This window comes from Gymnodraco acuticeps, unplaced genomic scaffold (genome assembly GCF_902827175.1).
Source record: "Gymnodraco acuticeps unplaced genomic scaffold, fGymAcu1.1, whole genome shotgun sequence".
In the NCBI taxonomy this organism is placed as follows: Eukaryota; Metazoa; Chordata; class Actinopteri; order Perciformes; family Bathydraconidae; genus Gymnodraco; species Gymnodraco acuticeps.
Window position 1 is genome coordinate 280,105 of NW_022991189.1, and position 22,121 is coordinate 302,225.

The 22,121-nt window shown below is 39.7% G+C and overlaps 1 protein-coding gene and 1 pseudogene across 3 annotated transcripts in view; both read right to left on the reverse strand.

The window, feature by feature from the left end:
* Positions 1–116: 116 nt before the first annotated feature.
* Positions 117–22,121, reverse strand: part of LOC117561228 (E3 ubiquitin-protein ligase TRIM39-like) — a 43,299-nt gene continuing 21,294 nt past the window's right edge. Inside the window, exons 1-2 of one of the 3 annotated variants that reach the window (XM_034238522.1) lie at positions 20,145–20,234; positions 13,205–15,173 (exon numbers count right to left, since the gene is read on the reverse strand). In XM_034238522.1, the coding sequence (XP_034094413.1) occupies positions 13,530–15,167 (1,638 nt within the window). In that variant the 5' untranslated portion in view covers positions 15,168–15,173; positions 20,145–20,234 and the 3' untranslated portion in view covers positions 13,205–13,529. Of the gene's footprint in view, positions 459–13,204; positions 15,174–20,144; positions 20,235–22,121 lie in introns of those variants that run through there. The other 2 variants (XR_004571308.1, XM_034238521.1) reach the window with 2 other exon arrangements.
* LOC117561209 lies at positions 971–8,123 on the reverse strand (annotated as a pseudogene).

The following is a 22,121-nucleotide window of genomic DNA, read 5'->3' on the forward strand; positions in this document are numbered from 1 at the left end:
ACACTCGGTTGTATTTATACCAACACTGAAAATACTCAGTTACAAGTAAAAGTTTTGCATTTAAAATGTTTAGTTAAATGTCCTTCTTGTAGAAAAAAAACTCCTAATGAATGAAGTCACAGTTCAGCTCTTTGCTCTGTTTAATAAAGAAATAAAACACACCATAACTAAAGATGGACCATACGGTCAACAAAACATTATGGAAGAAAAACTACCCCATTGTCTTTCCACCAACCCCGACATACAAGAGGTGACCTGAATACCATAAAACCACACCCTGGAGAACTACTGGAAGTGGTCAAAAACAAATGCGTTCTTTGTAAACAATAATGATACTAATAAAAACAATAAACACAGGCTAACTAAGCGTTTTGGCTCCTACACCGTCTCTTTTCTTAAGGCTTTAGTTGTACAAAAATAAAAGTAAAAATATCTCGAACCGCATTTTGTGGATGCACCTTTTGCACTACATGTACCAGTGGCATTGAGAATAAGATTGATTATGAATGCCTAATACAGTGTGGTAGTGTCTAACACGACAGGTTGGCCTTCTAGTTAGCTATCACCAAATTAGTGGCTCTTGACATTTTAATTGGAGTTATTATTTAACACCCTATGGTTAGACTTGCAGCGATGGCCTGTGTCTATTGTTTAGGCAGTGAGAGGTATTATACGAAAAGTGTTTTTTTAAGCAGACCGGGCTCTCCCATAGAGCCAGCAGCTCCAACAATATATTATGTATACAATGATTGGACAATGAAAACTAATTTCCTTGGCTCAAGACATTAATGGACATGCAATTGTTTCGTGTTCATTGGTGCATTATCTTTGTTAAATCAACATTCTTGAAGGCAAATTATGCAGTCATTAGAATAAATGATATTACATGATATACATTTTGTTTTGAAAAATCTGCCTGTAATTGTAGTAAATAGCATCAAAGAAAAAAAAAAAACATCAAATGGTTGTTCTACTCAGTGTGATTGACAGGAGAGATGATCAGCGGAGGCAGAGTTTTTACCACCATGATTAAGACCTGGACCGAAATGAGGAGTAGGGTGAGTTTCTCAGTGAAGCAGCAGCCAGTGAAGGAGTAGATCAGAGCTGCAGCATCAACATCATAAAAGGAGACCAGACCCTCCTCATAATCCACAAACACCCCCACCTTCTCAGGCTGAGACTTCAGAGAGAGACGGACTGAAGGACCAGCACAAGCTTGTACTCATTTTCTCAACATATCGTCCAGTAACCATCTGAGGAGTCGCTGTGAGTTTCCCTTCCTGTTGATCGACTCTCTGGCCACTCCTAGACCCACTCAGTCTTCCCTTTAACCTGAACCTCGTAATAAATCTTCCTGAAGAGAAACTCTGCTTTGCTAAACACAAGACAAGATCAAATCTCTCTGGGTTGTCTGGGAGATTCTTCTCCACATCACCGTGAGTTACTTGTTTCCCATCATCAGACAGGATGAGTTTAGGATGTGCTGTTTGAGGGTCGAGGGTCACATCCACCTCATACTGCTGGACCCTCTTCAGCTCCACCTCAAGCAGCTTCTTCATCTGTTTACTGAGCGTCTCCTCCAGCTGAGTCACAGCTCTCCCACAGTCCCCTCATATGAAGGTGGACGGACCCTGACTTCTGTCCAGTTCTTGGTGGGTGGAGCAGCGCGTTCAGGGACGTGAAGCTTTGGAGGAGGTGGAGCTGGTCTTCAGAGCGTGAGAGCTGCTCCACCTCAGAGCTTCTCTTCTTCAGCTCAGAGACTTCCTGTTCCAGCTCTTTGATGAAGCCTTCAGCCTGTTCCTCTGTCTCTCTCTGCTTCTCTTTGATGGTGTCGATGAGCTCGGCCTGCCTTCTCTCAACAGACTCCTTCAGAGCGGTGAAAGACCTGAACACCATCTGCTATCTCTCTGTCTGCTCCTTCCTTACTGAGCTCCACTGAGCGGGTTCATCTCCTGGATCTTCAGTCGTCTCTTCTGGATCATCTGCTGAATTTCAGCCTCTGTCTTCCCCAGCTCAGCCTTCTTTCCTTCATATCCTTCTTTCAGAGGAACAACATCATGTGTCTTGTGGTCTGAAACAGTGCAGAGCATGCAGACACACACCTGGTCGGGTCTTACAGAACAGCTCCAGCGGTTTATCGTGCTTCACACACATCCTGCTTTCCAGGTTCTCCACAGGGTCGATCAGCTGATGTTTCTTCAGGCCTGCTCTTGTCAGGTGAGGCTCCAGGTGAGTCTCACAGTAGGACTCCAGACACACCAGGCAGGGACTTCAAGGCCTTCAGTCTGGTTCCCAGTGCAGACGTCACAGGGAACTTCTCCTGGTTTGAGAACTTGTTGCTCTGAGCTGCTGCTGCTGGCTTTCTGTTGAGCCTGACTGTCTGAACTGAGCAGCCATCTCAGAGATGAAAGTGTTGACCAGCAGCTCAGGCTTTATGTTGAAAACCTCTTTGCAGTTGGGGACACTGACTCAGGACATTTCTATCCCAGTGTTGAGTGATGCAGGCTTTACAGAAGTTGTGTCCACATGGTGTGCTGACTGGATCAGTGAACACATCCAGACAGATGGAGCACAGAAACTGATCTTCAGTCAGCAGACAGCTGGCAGCAGACATGTCTCTCTGGGGACAAAAGTTTGAAAAAACATTAAAGGTCACCTATTATGCAAATCCTCTTCTTCATGTCTCTTCTACATCAACATGTGTCCCCTCTTCTTCATGTCTCTTCTACATCAACATGTGTCCCCTCTTCCTCATGTCTCTTCTACATCAACATGTGTCCCCTCTTCCTCATGTCTCTTCTACATCAACATGTGTCCCCTCTTCTTCATGTCTCTTCTACATCAACATGTGTCCCCTCTTCTTCATGTCTCTTCTACATCAACATGTGTCCCCTCTTCCTCATGTCTCTTCTTCATCAACATGTGTCCCCTCTTCTTCATGTCTCTTCTACATCAACATGTGTCCCCTCTGTGTAAAGAGGCTCTGAAAGTTTCAGAAAAAAAGATTCTCTCTATTTTTGTCCTGATCCATTTCTATAGAAACCTGTCTGAAAATGAGCTGATCAGATTTTGGCCACTTTATGATGTCATAATGATTTTTGGGTTGTGTAACCATTAGCCAATCACCAACCAAGGTAACCCCCCCCCCCCCTCCATATCACCTGAATCTCCTCCAAGAGCACCATTGTGTTCTTTTTAACCAAATCTCTCTCAGAGGGGCGTGGGGAGGGGCTCCTTATTTTCATCTAAAGTAACAGACAGAGAATCAGCACTTTGGAAACAGGGCTGAAACAGAGGGGATTATGGGATGCTGCAATAGGCGCTTTCACACTGCAGTACTTTTCCCACAAAGTTTCATCAGAACTTAGTTCATGAGAACTCTTTAGTTCTCATGAACTAAGTACAGATCGCGTTCACACCGGAATAAGTCCCTGGGGGTGGATTAGGCAATGAAGCCGCTGACGTCAAACTTCTTCTTCTTCTGCTTTGGGGTTTGTACTGGGCAGGCTTGCCGCAAACCAACTGCGTAGACTGCCGCCAAATCCAGGCCGGAAGTCCCCGGAGTGTGGGGAACTGGCCTTCAGTAGAAGCGGCCTGGGGACTTCCAAGCAGCTTCTACTGAGAGCCTTCCGAGTAAATCGCCACGAACGCAGACACCTCCAGCCTCCTCATCTTCCACCGCCTCCATGGTTTTCTTTTGTGTGCCATAAGTTAGTCTCTCTGCGTTTTCTGCGCTGGACTAATGCTAATGCTAATACGAGAATAATAAAATGGCGCTTCACAAAACCTTTTGGGAAGTTTTTACGGGGCGTGGTTTGCAATCCGCCCAGCCAATCAGAAATAGGAACCTTTTTCTCCCACGAAAGTCCCTGCTGCTCTAGCAGGGACTGAAAAGGGGGTGAAAAAGGTTCTCATGAAACTAATTTTAGTTCCGGCTCTTCTTGGTGTGAACGCGACAAAAAAGTTCTATGAACCTTTGTGGGAAAAGTACTGCGGTGTGATGAATGCGCCTAATGATCTTGTTTGGTATTTGGAGCCAAACATTTCAGAGACATGTTTTTGTATATATCTGAGACCTATAATATATTGATGAAAAACAGTATAATAGGGGACCTTTAAATAAAGTTTTAATTATTTGTTAAAAAATAATCAAACTATGAATCGTCCTGAATAACATACAAATAGAAACTGAGTGAAGAAGAACCCGATGTGCAGTTCAGTGTTATTTATTGGAAATCACCAAGCCAAGAAAATAGGCGACAACTTAGAGATCTTTTTTCACAACAATAATAAATGAAAACAATATATTATATTGTTGAGCCTAAATGTGATTATTAATTAATTAACAATGATTAACTTACACACATTAATTCAGCATATGTATTGAAAGAAAACACACAACAGGACCATGACAGAGGGAGAGGAAAAAGGTGTATTCAGGTACTGTACTTGAGTTTCTTTTATATTTTGTATTTATACCTCTCCACCAAAAATATCAACTAAATTATGATTTAATAAACCTCAGGGTAATTTACCAAGCAGTACAATAAAATGTTCTACACATTGAGCCATAAATAATTATAATCCAATTGTATAATACATTTTACTTTTTAAAAAGGATATTCTTTACATTGTTTAACTTTTCCTTGTAAATGTCCACATTGTGGTATTTTACTTCAATAAATGATCAGAGTACTTCTTACCCTGCTAGTAAATACTGATGTCTGAGGTATTGATGTAAATGTATCCTCATAGTTTTCACTATTTCCATCCTCCATACATCATTGTACTTTTAATTTGTAACTAACTTCAATCAAATTCAGTTTATCATCAGTTTGGTGTGCGTCTCTTTTGTTGGAGCCAACGAGCCGTTTGTCACTATGGTAACCAGCATTTAACTGCATCGCCCTATAAAAACATGTTGGGGAACAAGTCCGACTGGTCTGCAGTGTAGCGTGTTAAGGTCTGAAAACGTTTCATTTAGCTCAGCTGCGGATACAGAGAGTCAAGGAGTAAGCTCATTTTACTTTAGATTATTTTTGCAAAGGGTTTTATTTAATTTACATAATTTCTTGAGGCTGCCTCTCACTGCCTGCTGCCAGTCACTTTTATAGCTGTAGCATTTAGCTGCTTGTTAGTTATTGGAATAAAAGTACAAACATTTCCTAATAATACATGAAAACAACGATAAACTAATATTTTATATTGTTGCAGTGATTCAATCTAAAGCCCTGTGTTCCTTGTTTATATCAGCACTTTAATATGGAAAATCATAATAAAGTAAAATGGAAAACCATTACAACCCAATGATCCCCTCCATGACCGTCACATTACACATTAATCAATATTATAATACGGCTACCCTGCTCATATGACATAGCTGCTTATATTGTTATTAGAGGGAAAACGGTATTTAATGCAGCCGAACCGTGTATTACAATGCCGTTATGTGATGACTTTCAAAGAGAAAAGCAAGCACACTCGGAATAACGTATTATTTTATTTTAAAAAACTTTTTCAGATTTCACATCACATACAAACACCAAATCCCAGCATGCATTGCGAATAAACCATCCAATCATTCGAGCTGAGGATCTTGCCTACGTCTGTTTCCGGTTTCGTTTATGACGGATGTATTTTGTTATACCACACATTCCTTCACATTTTAATTTAATTTACAATTAAAGAATTTTCGTGAGGCCTTCTAAAATGTTTGTTAAATATAAACTACTACGGTTCTAGTTGAAGATTTGTAATTAACATGAACCGAAGCTGTTGCCCTGGCAACGCAATCGCACAACGTCACGTCCGTTAATTCCACACGCATGGATTACATCAATTTAATACATTAATGTAGCCTTTGTTTCTGCTAAAAGAGGTATCGACCAGCTGGGGCAACAGAAAATCGCGTCATCGAGTTTGACTCTACTATACATCATTATTATATTAATATTGACAATAACAACCGAGCCGTCGGGGGTAGCATTTGCTTGGCATGTGGTCCGGGTATTTCTCCACTGGTTAACATGGGTTAACAATACCGTGTAACTGTCACGTTTGAAGGGACGAAATCGTGACATCTTCACGTCTCCCAGCATGGTAAATCGTCACATGTTCACGTCTTGCCGTGATGGTTATTATATAATTAATGTATTTTGGTATGATTTCTATATATTACTTGTTGTATTAAAGCGTCTGAGTGAGAGTAACGGCCCGTCCACACAGCGGCGTGCGTTGAAGCTTCCAACGCTTCGGCCCATTCACTTTGAATGGGGTGACGTCACTTTTAGCCGAAACTGCATCGTGGGGAAGCGACACGGAGCGTTGCTGGCGTGGCTCGCTGCAAAAGTTGAGCAATGTTCAACTTTTGAACGCCTCGGCAGAAGCGTCAGCCAATCGAATCATATGCCAGTACAAGCTCTAGCCAATCAAACCACTGCTTGTGTGTCAGGGGCGGGAGATTCATGTGATTGGTTGTTGGTCGAGTGTCAGACACGCGTCAACGCACGCCGCTGTGTGGACGGGCCGTAAGTGTCAGAGAGTCAGCTTGGAAAAAGAGGATAAAGAGGAGAATCAGGATTGCATAAAAAATGTATGTAATATTTAAGTTAAACATTTTCCCTGGCTGCGGCGCTGAGTGGCACTTCCTGTCTGAGTAGAGCTGAGGCTTTGAGTTCATACAGGAAACAGGCCTGGAAATGAGCCTAAGCTAATGCTAGCTGTGCCGTTACCCTGGTTGCATTCCAATAGTCCATTTAGCTTAGGAACCTTCCTAACGGAGTGAAATGACCCGGAAGTACGTCACTGGCAGCCATGATAAGTGCCGGTCCAATTCTCCAAATGAAAGGAAAGGAGGTTTCAAACTTCCTTTATAACCTCCTTTAGCTTAGGAACCACTGGACCTCCCTAACCGAAAGGAGAGGAGAAAATGCTGCCCCACAATGCATTGCAGCCGCAGCATTTGCCATCTCAACAGTAGGCCGTTCACGGAAACAACCGATTATGACCGAGAAATTATATCATGAAAGTTACGGTGCTTATTAAGCTTTTTAAAAACGTATGTGGTAAGTTGCCAAAGTGCTTTGTTCTGAACGTTCGTCAGTATTATAATCAAAGAGAGAAATATGAACGTTAGTTTTTACTGAAATGATCAAATAAAGTCAACATCTCACAGTCTTTACTGAGCTGTGTGGTTTGTTCGACTTTTAAAAGATGTTTGAATGGTGATATACACAGTGATAAATGTTAAGGATTAACGTTTATAATAAATACATCTGTATTGATTTGAAGATCTTTTCATCAATCATACGTATTGGGATCATCTGTATTCATGTGGACCGGAGGGAGAGGGTGACGAGCATAAGTTTCACTTTCATTTTTTATTTCAACTCCAACTTTGGTCATGAAGAATATATTTCTCTGTTGTCCACGTTCATAAAGCATAAAGCAACAGCGTCAGAGCACGGTGCAGAGTCTCTAGATGAGTTTACAGGAGTCCCTCGTTCTTATTAAACATCCATGTTGTAGTCCGCTGTATAGAAAACTGTAGTTTCCATGGTTACCCCACAGCAGCAGACGCACAAAATGTCGTCCGCTGGCGCATCATAAACACGTCGGATAGTGAAAGTGCAGTCGATTCTCTAAAGTACCGCAGTCTCTTCTCCTAAGTCCTTTTGAATTCTCCTATCCACTATCCCTTAACCCCGTGACGTTTCACTCAGAGGTCAAGGAATAGGAGATAGGGTTAGAATTTAGGAGCTGATTTTTGGATTATCGGAACGCAACCCCTGTCTAAACTTCACCAGCCAGAGTTCAGTCACTGGATTTGGTTTTAAACCTGCTTTGTACTCAAGTCTAAATATAAACGTTGTTATCTTAAAAGACACATGTATATGGCCTAATATTCACTATATGTCTGAACAGACGTACCAGCCTCAGATTCTGATTAAACTAAATCTTGTTCAAATATTTAGTTAGTGATTGTCTCTGGAGTTTACTCACCAGTGTTTGGCAGAGATTCTGCTGTGTTGTTGAGAAAAGCTGCTGGATTCAGTCGAGTGTTTCTTTAGAGAGAAGCAGAGACACGTGCAGCTGTTGTGTCGCTCAGACAAACTTTCACTTTCATTTCTGGGAAGTTGAAGCTCTCCTATTTCAGTGTAGCTCCACCTCTCAGTGGCCCGTCACCAAGAGGGAGTGGAGGAGGAACTACAAGAGCAACAAGGCCTTTCTTTCTCCAACGGTTGAGACACCACCAACACTTCAACTCCCATAATCCTTTCTGCTGCAAACTCTACAAATACCATCAATGTCAGAGGGTTTAAATGACTTAGTGGTTTTGTGTTTTGGTGCTGAAATACTACAGTTGACAGAAAAAGAGAAAAGCAAACATTATTAACTTGATTTTGATTTTGATTTAAGATATTTTAGGGGCAAACATTTTATATTCTACTTCCTTCACTTTAGCTTCCTTTCTCTTCCATACAATTATGTTTCCTATTAAACTAAACTGCAATTCCTTTTTAAAGTAAACTGTTCTCCCGTGTTAGAGTTCCAGTTTTAAACACAAGGTAACTGTTGAAAACACTGAAACACTACTTAATGTTTAGAAACAATATGGTTTGGATTTTAATAATCACAATATATAATAAATGATGGCTGTATGGAAAAGACAACAAAGCTTTTGGTTTCTACGGACTGACCAGAAATATATTTCTGATATATCAAAAACAAATAAAATATTTTACCTCAAATCGTAATTGACAATGCAGTTTAGTTCATACAATTAAGGAGAACCAGATAAAGAAATCGGTGACATACAGAAAACGGCAACATGCTTTTTTATCCCAGAAAAGTAGTAACAATAATATTGATTTTTTTATGTGACCATTTTTTAAATAATTGTCCACATTTTATCATTTTGCAATGAATCCCTTCTACTCATCCCTCCACATATCAAGGTTTTTATATATCGACAATCATATTTTACATAAAGGGTATCACCAGGTCACCAGCGCTTGTGACATCCTTTTATTTACAGATGCACTTAACAGTTGACTAATGCTTTATAAGGGGAAGATATCCTTTTATTTCTCGTAAATTATGTTTACATACTAAACTATTGTTTTTCAGTTAAAGAGAAGGCATGTTGGACTTGGGTTTATTCTCATCTGTGTTCTCAGTGTGTGTTCGGGCGGCAGACACCTTATCCATTTTTAAGATTGGGATTAAGACTTTGCTTTTTGATAAATCTCAAAGTTAGGGCTGCCTTGAATCAGCCCTCAGTTTTGCTGCTATAGGCTCAAATCTCAAACATTGGGTATTTCTAGGTCTTTCTTCTTTTTAATTTAAAGTAAAAGTACTCTTTCTGCACAATTAACCATTTGAAAATAATGTTGGATTATAATTATTGATTCATATTTTAAGTTATTTAAAAATTGCAGCAGGTAAAGGTAGTGCTGATTTATTTATTTTTAAATATATGTTTTGGACCAGAGAGCGACTTCATTAGAGATGCAGGGTTGAAAAGAGGAGAAAGAGGGGATGGCATTGCCTAAAATGTTTTTGTGCTCGGGATTCAAACCCTCTTACCTGGCAGCTCTTACCAACAGCAGCCCAATGGTATATTGTTTTGTTAAATATACCACCATGTATCTTGTGAATTTCACAGAAATATCAATAAAAAGTTGTCTTAACCTAAAATAATACATGACAAACTATTTGTTGAGGACATGTTGTATTATCTGAAGTAAACTAAATGAACCTCAAACATTGTACTAACCCTAACCCTAACTTTCCACCTCTGCAAACAACAGATTGGTTATGGAGGTGGTTCAGGAGCAGTGGCGGTTCTACGGGGTGGCACGGGGTGGCAGCTGCCACCTCAGAAAAATGCCTTGCCACCCTAGTTGCCACCCCATTTGGCAGCTTTGTTTTGAAAGAGAAGTTGTGGCTCATCAGACATTTATGAGAGAAAATCTCTAATGTCCGATTGCAAGTGAATGCAACACAAGACCCGAGCCTTGTAACCCCTCCCCCGGCCCTGGCACGAGCGTGGAAATATGATTGGCGGCGATTTCATTTGAACGGGGGACAGCGCAAAACGAGAAGCATTTCGGATCCAAGTAGACGGAAGGAATTAGGTATTTGCGGTCTACAATGACAGAGAAGAGCCTGTCAAGTTTGGCTGTACTCAGCATTGAATTTCACCATAGCTTTAAATCTTAATAAGTTTGTGAGGCGTTTTGCTGAACAAGATGGTAATCGCCGCATTCAGCTGTTATAGGCATGCCAACTTGATGCTCTGCTCACGGATGACTCAATGAGCATAAACAACTGTTAAGATGATGACCTTACGTGTGTATAATATGTTTCTTCTTTGTGGGGGTCTGCCCCCAAAAAACAGTTTAAAGTCCTGAGAAAGTCAAATAAGACGGTGTGTAAAACTTCACTGCCCAGCCAAAAAGAAGTAACCTCTTTCATTTAACTAGGCCATTAGGTAAGGGCTTTCCACTGGATAATAACTGCAGCGATGTTTATGTTTTAGCTGAATACACGTTTTTTAACCCTAATTGATGCAGTTAGTCACTTCTTTAATGTTTGTTCTTTCTGATGTAAAGTCAAGGTTGTAACTGTTTGCAGTAAAGTTGTGGGGCGCTGAACTGTTCCTTTGATTCTTTTAATATATGATAGTAATTACTTGTCTTTCAAATTTGAAGGAGGGTGAGCAAGCATCTTGAGGAACGTTCATCATTAACTCCTCCAAAAAATATAGTTTATTTAATAACAACACTGAATATGTGAATCATAACAGTGATTGACAGCTGATGGGAATAATATGATTGTTAATAGTATCATATTAATTCAGACATACATCGACGAGACAGTTAATTAATGTACTTATTGCAGCAGTCTGCATATATTTGGTACCCCTGCTGGTCTAACGGCCCGTCTACACTACAGGCATACAAAAATATTGATGCTGGGCGTGTCTGAAGCTTGGCGATTTCACACGCCCAAGGCGACCAACAACCAATCACATGAATCTCCCGCCCCCGACATACAAAGCAATAGCAATGTTAAAATGAAGTAAACTGGATATAAAATCCCCAAACAGGCGAAAACCTACCAGTTTCACCCACTGTTTCTGCCACCTCCCTCCATGCCTGGTTCCTCCGGTTTGTATCCCGGTAAATAACTTCTGGTCGTAAAGAACCGGGTGATTTGCTACCGTAATTTCTCGTTTGGAATATGAGGAAATGAACTGCGGTCTGGCTCTCCCAGCTTGCACGTGGTTTGATTGGCTAGCGCTTGTACTGGCGGGATTTGCATAAACAGGATTTGATTGGCTGATGCCAGCTTCGAAAGCATCGGGAGCATCACAAGTTGAACATTGCTCAACTTTTGATGCTCACGATGTTTGCAAAGCCATACCATGCTCCCCACAATGCAGTTCGGCGAAGATTAAAAATCTTCTACGTCACCCCATTCAAATGAATGGGCGAAGCGTTGAAAGCATTTTTCGATGCCTGTAGTGTAGATGGGCCGTAAGAGTGAAACCAACTCATTCAGTTATTGTTCAGTTAAAATTCATTAAATGATGTGTGCCACCTTATATATTTCTATTAAAGGCTTTACTGATGTGCCACAATGTCACCTAATGATATTGAGTTAAAATATCAATATTGTGGCTTTCCAAGTTAACATTGTTGATATGACTGCGATTAAATCAGCATATACTTCTGCCAGGGGATGCCATCCCTCAAATTCTCCTGCCACCCTCTTCCACTTCATGAATATTTTTCTAGATCCGCCCCTGTTCAGGAGTTACAGGATATCCATATTTACCACCAGCAGCCCAATGGTATATTGTTTTGTTAAATATACCATCATGTATCTTGTGAATTTCACAAAAATATCAATAAAATGTTGTCTTAACTTAAAATAATACATGACAAACTATTTGTTGATTACATGTTGTATTATCTGAAGTAAACTACAGGAACCTCAAACATTGTACTAACCCTAACTTTCCACCTCTGCAAACAACTGATTGGTTGTGGAGGTGGTTCAGGTGTTACAGGACATCCTTCATTTGGCACAGCAACTTTCATTATCTGGAATAATGACAAACTGTTAATGCTGTATTAAAGATAACTAACTGTGTCCAGCCCTCATTCTCTGCCGTCTTGTCCATCTATAGAAGACTCAGCAGCTGTCTCCATCACCGCCTGCGCTTATTAAGACCTTCTGTGATTCTGCGTTATCAGCAGAGATCGACCACAGCGTCCACTGGCCAGAGGAAGATGGATGCGACATCAAAAGTTTGGACCAGTGATTCATCTAGAAGACAGAGCGTGTCTGAGGTGAGAAAACCCCAACTCTTTTTTGGTCTTTGACCGAGCACAACACAGTTTTGAATCTGGGGTTCAGAGATAAATCATGGCAAGACCTTTATTTGAAAAATTCCTGATTTCATAGTGATGTAACTATGTTCTGAAAGTAAACAAAGGAGTCCAATTTAGGTGTTTCAGATGGAGGGGGGGGGGGGGGGGGGGGGGGTGGAGTTTGCAAAGTCTTAAATCCCTGTGTTTCTCTACCGCAGACCATTTACATGCACAAAAAACGATATAACACACTACAGGAAAGGGAAAAGTCCAAAAAGCATAATAAGGCCTCTTGGTTGGTTCCTGTATCTTGTGGGATACAGTCATTCGACAGGCTGTGTAATATTGATGTTATATGTATGTAATGTGGGTGAACTAATGGTGTAATAACAGTGTTATATGGGGGTGGTATAGATGAAATATCGGTTTGATAATATATAAATGGGCAATGTATTGGTCATTTCAACCTAGAAACTTTAGAAAAAGCAATTAAAGGGTTAAACTGCCTGTACTGAAGACTTCTTTACAAGTTTTTCCAGCTTTGAATGTTATTAGCTTTACCCATATTTAAAATTTACTAAAGTTCCTTCACGTTTTCACCTTTCTTTATTCATTTGAGGTATTTGTAAATTACTTGAGAGCTAAACAAAACAATGAAGATAGAAATCCAGGGGACATTTATTTAGCTTTTTATTTAATTGAGAATATGTTTAAACTATACAAATAGTCTGTAGAGAGTTGGACAATATGAAATGAAAATAAGAGATTGAAACACCACTTTTTCTTCTTCGCTTTGTAAAACCACTGCAGCTGAATATTATACAATCAGAATGTTCCAAAAAAAGTGTAACAAAATAAATCAAAAAATAATCCTTAAATGTGCCCTGAAATAAACCAGATAACAATCTCTTACAGGTTCCCCTAAATTACAATATTTAAAATATAATATATGAGTAGGAGCTAATACAAAGTTTGGAGATTAACACCCATACATTCAAGGACTAAGTTAATTCTTCTTATTCAAAAGTACAGAATCAGAAGCTAAAACATCAACAAATAGTATACAATGCACTTCCCCAATGCTATACATGCAGTATATTACATTTGGTGAGAGTGAATCTTTCTGTTGAAAATCAAATGGTTGTTCTACTCAGTTTGATTGACAGGAGAGATGATCAGAGAGGCAGAGTTTTCACCACCATCGTTGTTACAGGGACAAAAGTATGGGTAGAGTTTATCTTTGAAGAAGCAGCCAGTGAAGGAGTAGATCAGAGCTGCAGCATCAACATCATAAAAGGAGACCAGACCCTCCTCATAATCCACAAACACCCCCACCTTCTCAGGCTGAGACTTCAGAGAGAGACAGACTGGAGGATCAGCAAGAGCTTTGTACTCATTTTCATTCCTCAACCATATCGTCCAGTAACCTTTCTGAGGAGTCAGTGTGATGATTCCCTTCCTGTTGATCGACTCTCTGGCCACTCCTAGAGCCCACTTAGTCTTCCCTTCAACCTGAACCTCGTAGTAAAATCTTCCTGAAGAGAAACTCTGCTTTGCTAAAACAAAAGCACAAGTATCAAATCTCTCTGGATTGTTTGGGAGATTCTTCCTCACATCCCCATCTTTCACTTGTTTTCCATCATCAGACAGGATGAGTTCAGGATGTGCTGTATCAGGATTAAGAGTCACCTCCACCTCATACTGCTGGACCCTCTTCAGCTCGAGCAGCTTCTTCATCTGTTTACTGAGCGTCTCCTCCAGCTGAGTCACAGCTCTCCTCACAGTCCCCTCATATGAAGGTGGACGGACCCTGACTTCTGTCCAGTTCTTGGTGGGTGGAGCAGCGTTCAGGGACGTGAAGCTTTGGAGGAGGTGGAGCTGGTCTTCAGAGCGTGAGAGCTGCTCCACCTCAGAGCTTCTCTTCTTCAGCTCAGAGATTTCCTGTTCCAGCTCTTTGATGAAGCCTTCAGCCTGTTCCTCTGTCTCTCTCTGCTTCTCTTTGATGGTGTCCATGAGCTCGGCCTGGCTTCTCTCAACAGACTCCTTCAGAGCGGTGAAGACCTGAACACCATCTGTTATCTCTCTGTCTGCTCCTTCCTTACTGAGCTCCACTGAGCGATTCATCTCCTGAATCTTCAGTCGTCTCTTCTGGATCATCTGCTGAATTTCAGCCTCTGTCTTCCCCAGCTCAGCCTTCTTTCCTTCATATCCTTCTTTCAGAGGAACAACATCATGTGTCTTGTGATCTAAAACAGTGCAGAGCATGCAGACACACACCTGGTCGGTCTTACAGAACAGCTCCAGCAGTTTATCGTGCTTCACACACATCCTGCCTTCCAGGTTCTCCACAGGGTCGATCAGCTGATGTTTCTTCAGGCCTGCTCTTGTCAGGTGAGGCTCCAGGTGAGTCTCACAGTAGGAGGTCAGACACACCAGGCAGGACTTCAGGGCCTTCAGTCTGGTTCCAGTGCAGGCGTCACAGGGAACTTCTCCTGGTTTGACAACTTGTTGCTCTGAGCTGCTGCTGCTGGCTTTCTGTTGAGCTGACTGTCTGAACTGAGCAGCCATCTCAGAGATGAAAGTGTTGACCTGCAGCTCAGGCCTTGGGAAAAAGTGCTTATTACAGTTAGGACACTTTATTGGGACATTGCTATCCCAGTGTTCAGAGATGCAGGCTTTACAGAAGTTGTGTCCACATGGTATGGTGACTGGATCAGTGAACACATCCAGACAGATAGAGCACAGAAACTGATCTTCAGTCAGCAGACAGCTGGCAGCAGACATGTCTCTCTGGGGACAAAACGTGTACAAAAATCAACAATTCAATCACTTTTGATTATCTGTACAAAAACATCAAACTGTGAGTCATCCTGAATGATGTTAAAATGTTATGAATAACTGAGTGAAAGAGAGCTCTGATTTTAATTTCAGTGTTGTTATTTCCATGAGATCACCAAACCAAGAAAATAAAGTGATAACATGGAGATCTTCATCGCAATACATTTCATTCCAAATACTATTATATTATGAGCGGCCGTACAGGCCGTAATTCATACTGGTCCTCTCACACACATACATTCTCCTTTTACATACATACATTTTCACCCTCACACACATATATATTTACACTCACACCTTCATACATTTTGCTCTCATATTATCATATTTCAATGCACACATTCATACATTGTCACTCACATATTTATACATTTTTCACTCACACATATACATTTTGCTCTCATATTCATATATGTTAACGCTCATATTTATCTAATTTGCTCTCATGCACATTCATTCAGTGTTTACATTTAATATTATAAATAATATATGCATGTCTGAGGACAATATATGTATGTATATATCAGAGAAAATATAGTGGAAACGGAAGGAGTTTAGTTGAAACGGAAGGCAGGTCATTATCGCGTTGTGATTGGCTCAGAAGGTAGAGCGGGGCGGGCTCAAGTTCAGAACTTTGGATTCAAATCAACATGATGGAGGGAGATGAATGTTGAACTAGGAGCAGAGAAATAATCATATATCAAAAGCCAGCAGCATCATTAGAGACCGACCAGAGTGACAAAGTGTGTCACTTTGCTGAAGGATAGTTGTGACCAGCTATCCAGGGCAGTCTTTAAAGACTTTCCAAGGTGTAAAATGCTGCTGCCGGAGTACTGATTGGAAGTAGTGCTGATATCATGTCTACCATATGCTCTTAAAATACTCTGTCCAACAATATAAGTCTCATGAAGAACGGTGTTTTAACGCTTTTTCAAAATAGCAGAGAAACACGCATTCTTGTACTCAGGAGGGGACATTGACAGAGGATTACTCTAATCAGAGAATCAGAGAAAGTATAGTGGCCTCACCAGCCATGAACCTCACCGCACGTCACTGGTTTCCACTATACTTTCTCTCACACATACATGCATTCTTCTCTGCATACATATATTGTCTTCATACATGCATATATTATTTATAATATTAAATGTAAACACTGAATGAATGTGCATGAGAGCAAAATGTATAAATATGAGCGTTACAATATATGAATATGAGTGAAAAATGTATAAATATGTGAGTGACAATGTATGAATGTGTGCCTTAAAATATGATAATATGAGAGCAAAATGTATGAAGGTGTGAGTGTAAATATATGTGTGAGAGTGAAAATGTATGTAAAAGGAGAATGTGTGTGTGTGAGAGGACCAGTATGAATTACGGACTGTATAGCCCCTCATATTATATTGTTGAACCAAAATGGAGCTCAAATGCTTTTTTGTCTTGCCGGTTTACCACAAGGTGAGTACGTTTTGATATCCTGCTTCTTCACACACATACTCTCTCCAGTACAGGTTAGCTCTGAGTGTTAGCGATGCTAATGTAAACAAATACCAAATTACATCCAAAACACGTCGCATTGTTTCTGATAGGGCTGTGGGTGTTAAGCCAGCCCACATTTCCGATATTACGTCATGACCGCAGCAAATTCCCCCGTTTTTAGAAATGTGGGTACGGAGGAAAAAAGAGAGGGTTTTATTTGCTGACACTTTGTGAGTCTCCTGACACCGGGGACACATATTTATGTATAAAAGACATCAAAACGTGTATTTTGTATAATAGGAGACTTTTAAAGCACTGGATCTAAATACTGTTTTGAGCTAAGAGGTATTTTACTCGAGTATTCTCATTTTATTCTAATATATACTTCACTATGTTTACAGCTGGTCTGCACACCTGCCTGGGATGCTAACAGTGACTAGGTTGGAACAGATTGTCACTACCTGATCTGCAGTGCGCATGTGCGAGATGGTCCGCCATATTGGACAACTCCATACGGCAACTCAAGTATGACACTTGACACAGTGGCTTTTGGCAAAGCACAAAAAGAAAAACTCGAGAGAGATGAGTTATTGTTATTACAACGTGACTTCACTATTATTTAACAACTCTTTTATTGGGTTCTTTTATTTGGGGTTAAGTACATTGTCAGAATAAGTGAGAAATGGATTTAACTTCTGTTAGACAGCCATATGCCATACATTTTTGCATACATTCACAGTAAATATGTATTCAGAATGATAGCTGTCTAACAGAAGTTAAATCCATTTCTCACTTATTCTGACAATGTACTTAACCCCAAATAAAAGAACCCAATAAAAAGAGTTGTTAAATAATAGTGAAGTCACGTTGTAATAACAATAACTCATCTCTCTCGAGTTTTCCTTTTGTGCTTTGCCAAAAGCCACTGTGTCAAGTGTCCTATTAGAGTTGCCGTACGTAGTTGTCCAATATGGCGGACCATCACGCACATGCGCACTGCAGATAGGGCAGGGCGGCAGATCGGGTAGTGACAGAGATAACATCAATATGAGTGAGGCACATCAGGCATTCATTTAATGCAGGGGTGTCCAAACTACGGCCCGGGGGCCAAATGCGGCCCGCAAGCCATTTTGAATTGTCCCTCAGCTAATTCCAAAAGTATAATGGAATATGCCCCATAAATGAAACTTTTGCTTGTCTTGTATTGTACTTCTTTAGTGTACTACTTAACATATATTACACATTAGTATTCATGTGCTAATAAGCCCACTTTCAAAATAATTCCATCAATTAAAGTTGAATACATTTTCTAACAAATCTAAGTTGATAAAAAAAGCCTAATAACTTATTTCCATAACAACCTTGAAATTCACCCTTCATATTTCCTCTTATTATAATCAATCTGAAGCTTCTGTTTCAAGGAATGAGCTGCCAACAAAATAAATTAAACTCTCTGGAGAGCTGTGATATAGGCTGTTTTTTCTTAAAGCACATTCAAGTATAAAGCATAGTTTGCCTACATTTGATTAATTTTGCTAACTTATAACTCAACTTATGAGGCAGTATACCTCTCCTCTAGTAAGTGGCCCAGCCCTTTGTATGTTTTTCTATATGTGGCCCTCGGGGAAAAAAGTTTGGACACCCCTGATGTAATGGATGCCTAACCGCCAGTATGTTTTTCCTTTTTGCCAAAGATAGTTTCTTTAACTGAATGTCTTTTGTTTTCCACTGACAACATGCAGCTTGGATTAGCCACTGCAGTGATGCACACTCATGCACCACTGATTCCAACTTCCACACCTCAATGTACCTTTTTCATTCGTTGTAGCGATGGTAACAAGCATTGACATGTATCACGGTTTGAAAACATGTGGGGGAACAGGTCTGACTGCATGGTCTGCAGTGTAGAGTGTGAGCTGGTTGTTTCACGGATAAAAATAGCGTTCACTGTTAAAGTTTATATTCAAATATCAGACTGAGTTTTATATTTTGGTGCATTTTTAAGACTAAACATGTGGGATTGGTTCACTCTGCTTTTGGGGGGGGGGTTTAACAAACATAATTTCGTATGGCTGCCTCTCACTGATCTCTGCCTGCTGCCAGTAACTTATATTATATAACAGTAAGATTTAGCTACTTATTTGTAGAATAGTAAAATAAATATAACCTAATACTATTCTAAAATGTCATGAAAGGCACCTAAAAATCAAATGTATTAAAACAATGATAACGTAATCACACATCTTAAGCATTTAAGTAATAACAACCCAAGCCCTCTGGTTCTTGATTTTAAAAATAAATGTGCTTCTAAAAATAAAATAATCTAATCCCTCTATTACTGTAACATTAGACATCATATATATTTACTCACCTTCCCATATAGTTTTCAGAGTTTAAACATGTTTGAAGTGCACTTTATATTTTTAAATATCACCCTAATATTTCCCTCAAACCATGTATTGCAGTTTACAGTCAGATTCAGTCATTTAGTTTTATCGCAGCATCTTAGGTAGAAGAGCAACAAAAAAAGCGTCAGTCAGCCTGGACAAAGATGATGAAGAGGAGGCTCTGGATTGCAGAACATTATATGTAATATCATTTCTCTTCACAGACCCCCGACCACCAAAGGATTTTAGTAAAACATTTTCCCTGGCTGCGGCACTTCCTGTCTGAGCTGAGTTGAAGCTTTGAGTTCATACAGGAAACAGGTATGTTAGCTTAAGCTAATGCTAGCTGCTGTATTCTTTCACACACAGTGACGTCACAGCTACCCACAATGCAACGCGCGCCATATCTTTTTTTATAAAGACTCCATTTTTCTGGAGGTGCAAAAATCCTGGCGATGCTAATATAAACAGCTAGCTAACGTAGCCAGGCAGAGCGCACTAGGTTTGTTTTCTGAATTAACGACCGAAGAAATCGCTGCATGTCTTCGGATTACATCTCTGGACTTGAGGGGTGTGCTCTAGGTCGTTACCAGCGTAAACTAGAGCTGTGTGGGTTGTTGGATGTACAATGTATGGAATTACGACCCTCAAAAGTGGCCTTCGGTCGATTTTAGCAGCATCTACGTCTATCTTCTGGAAACACCAGGTGAATACCCCACTTGTCACAATAATATTATCATGCCAATGCATATATGTGGTATTTTAGAGTTGACTATATTGATTAAGGAATAGACTATGATATTCTGTGCACCTCGTGTGAAATGGTTGATACCGGAAGTACGGTGTCGCCCTCGGCCCAAAACCCGTATGTGTGTGTGAAAGAATGCTGTATAATCTTCACTAGCCGGAATTCAGTTTTATTTTTATTCCAAAATGTACAGTGAGCCAAATGTATGACATAATATTGTTCATAAGGTAGATAGATGTTAAGAATTCAGATTCTAAAATCTGACCGAATATTAAGTTAGTAATGTTGTGTCTGTAGTGTACTCACCAGTGTTTTGCAGAGATTCTTCTGTGTTGTTGAGAAAAAGCTGCTGGATTCAGTTGAATGTTTCTTAGAGAGAAACAGAGAGACTTGTCACGACTGCAGCTCTGCTGTCACTTAAAATGCTTTACTTTTTAATTCAGTGCAGTTGAAGCTCTCCTATCAGTGTTGCTCCACCTCTCACTGGCCCGTCGCCAAGAGGGTGAGGAGGAAATATTCAAATGATTTGGTGAAGTAAAATAACTAATACTAACACTGTGAAAGATACTTTAGAAGTAAGTAAAAGCATTCAAAGCCGTCCTGCAGTAAAAGTATGTATGTTTCATCAGTTAAATACAGTACGATCAGCAAAATGCACTTTATCTAATCTAAAGTGATTATCTTGCAGTTAATGTTCTGTCAATGCTCTACCTTTAAAATCTGAAAAGTACCTAAAGCTGTCAGTCAAATAGAGTATAATTAAAAGTTGTATAAACATATAAATAAGTACAAGTAACTCAAATTAGTAAGTACAGCACTTCAGAAATGTAGTTACGTTAATTCCACCAAAGAAAAATACTCAATTAAGATTAAAAGTTCTGCCTTCAAATGGCATATAATATACAAAGTTTAAGTTCAGTGTCGGAAAATCAAGCAGTAACAATGAAAGTTTGTGAATAAAAATCTCCTGATATGAAAATATGTTCTTTTTGTGCATGTGTGTTTTGATCAATCATAAGTAGCAGAGTTTTTGATTCCCAGGTTAATCCTCACATGACCAACTTTAGGTTCATAAATATATGATCCTTCTTTGTCTACAATCCATCCCATGTGACCTGAACACAGCATTAGCCTGTTAGCATCATCTTAGCTACAGAGTTCAGGGGTTCTCAGCTCTTCTCTCTTTATTTCTTCACTTTGTTCACACTATAAAAACAGTCTGTCGTTGAAAATGTGAAAATATATCACAAAATATGGATGAGAAACAACTTTGTTTTCTCCTTTAATGTAAAACTACTGAACCTCATATTAATTATGATCAGGATTTTTCTATGTTAAACGTTGATGTCAAATAATTGTATGAATGAATCCTTAATTTACCTTTTTTAACATTGTTGAGTTGATTTTCCTATCTCAACGTATGCCTATACTCCTAAATGTTTTCGAGGTGGCATTCTTTTAGTAAGTTGATTAATTTGATAGCATTTAAGGAAAAGAGATAAAACATTAATGTATTGTAATTATTAACAATTGCATGCTGCTTACTACCATTTCTTAAAGGCTGAACCACATTTAGTGAGCATTTGCTATTTGTCTAACCCCAAAGTAAATCTGCAGTTTTCACCAGTAATAATGTTCAAAGAAAATCGGTTAAATCATCAGTTCATCTAAAATAAATTAAACAACCCATTCCTAAATGCATTCATGTAATATAAACACATCCTAACATCATGAAACATATTAGAACTTTGTGAACAAGCCATTGAACGCTGTAATAATGCTAATGACAAATACAATAAACACCCTGACCAAATTGTAAGAAGATCAGATAAAAACTGTAGGAGGAGTTTGTTGAAAGATGGCACCAAAAAGTGGTCAAAAATGGCGATGGCAGCGAGCATTTAAATGTACCGCCCTATAAAAACATGTTGGGGAACAAGTCCGACTGGTCTGCAGTGTGGAGTGTGAGCTTGTTGATTCACAGATAAAAACAGCGTTCAATGTTAAAGGAATTTGAAAACGTTGCATTTAGTTCAGCTGGAAAATGGGGCAGATATGAAGAGAGTCATCAAGCTCTCGGTTTGATGCCAAAGCCCCCCTCGACCTTCTATGGTTTGAACAATTTTCCAAATATCAGACTGAGTTTTTAGCATTGTAGATGTTTTTACACTTAAACATAATATACCACTGTTAACTTGTTCCTTGTTGTTTTAGAGTGAAACTATTTTAACGTAAGCCAAATATGTATTAAATTCCACTTTAAAGGTGGGGTAGGTCATTTTG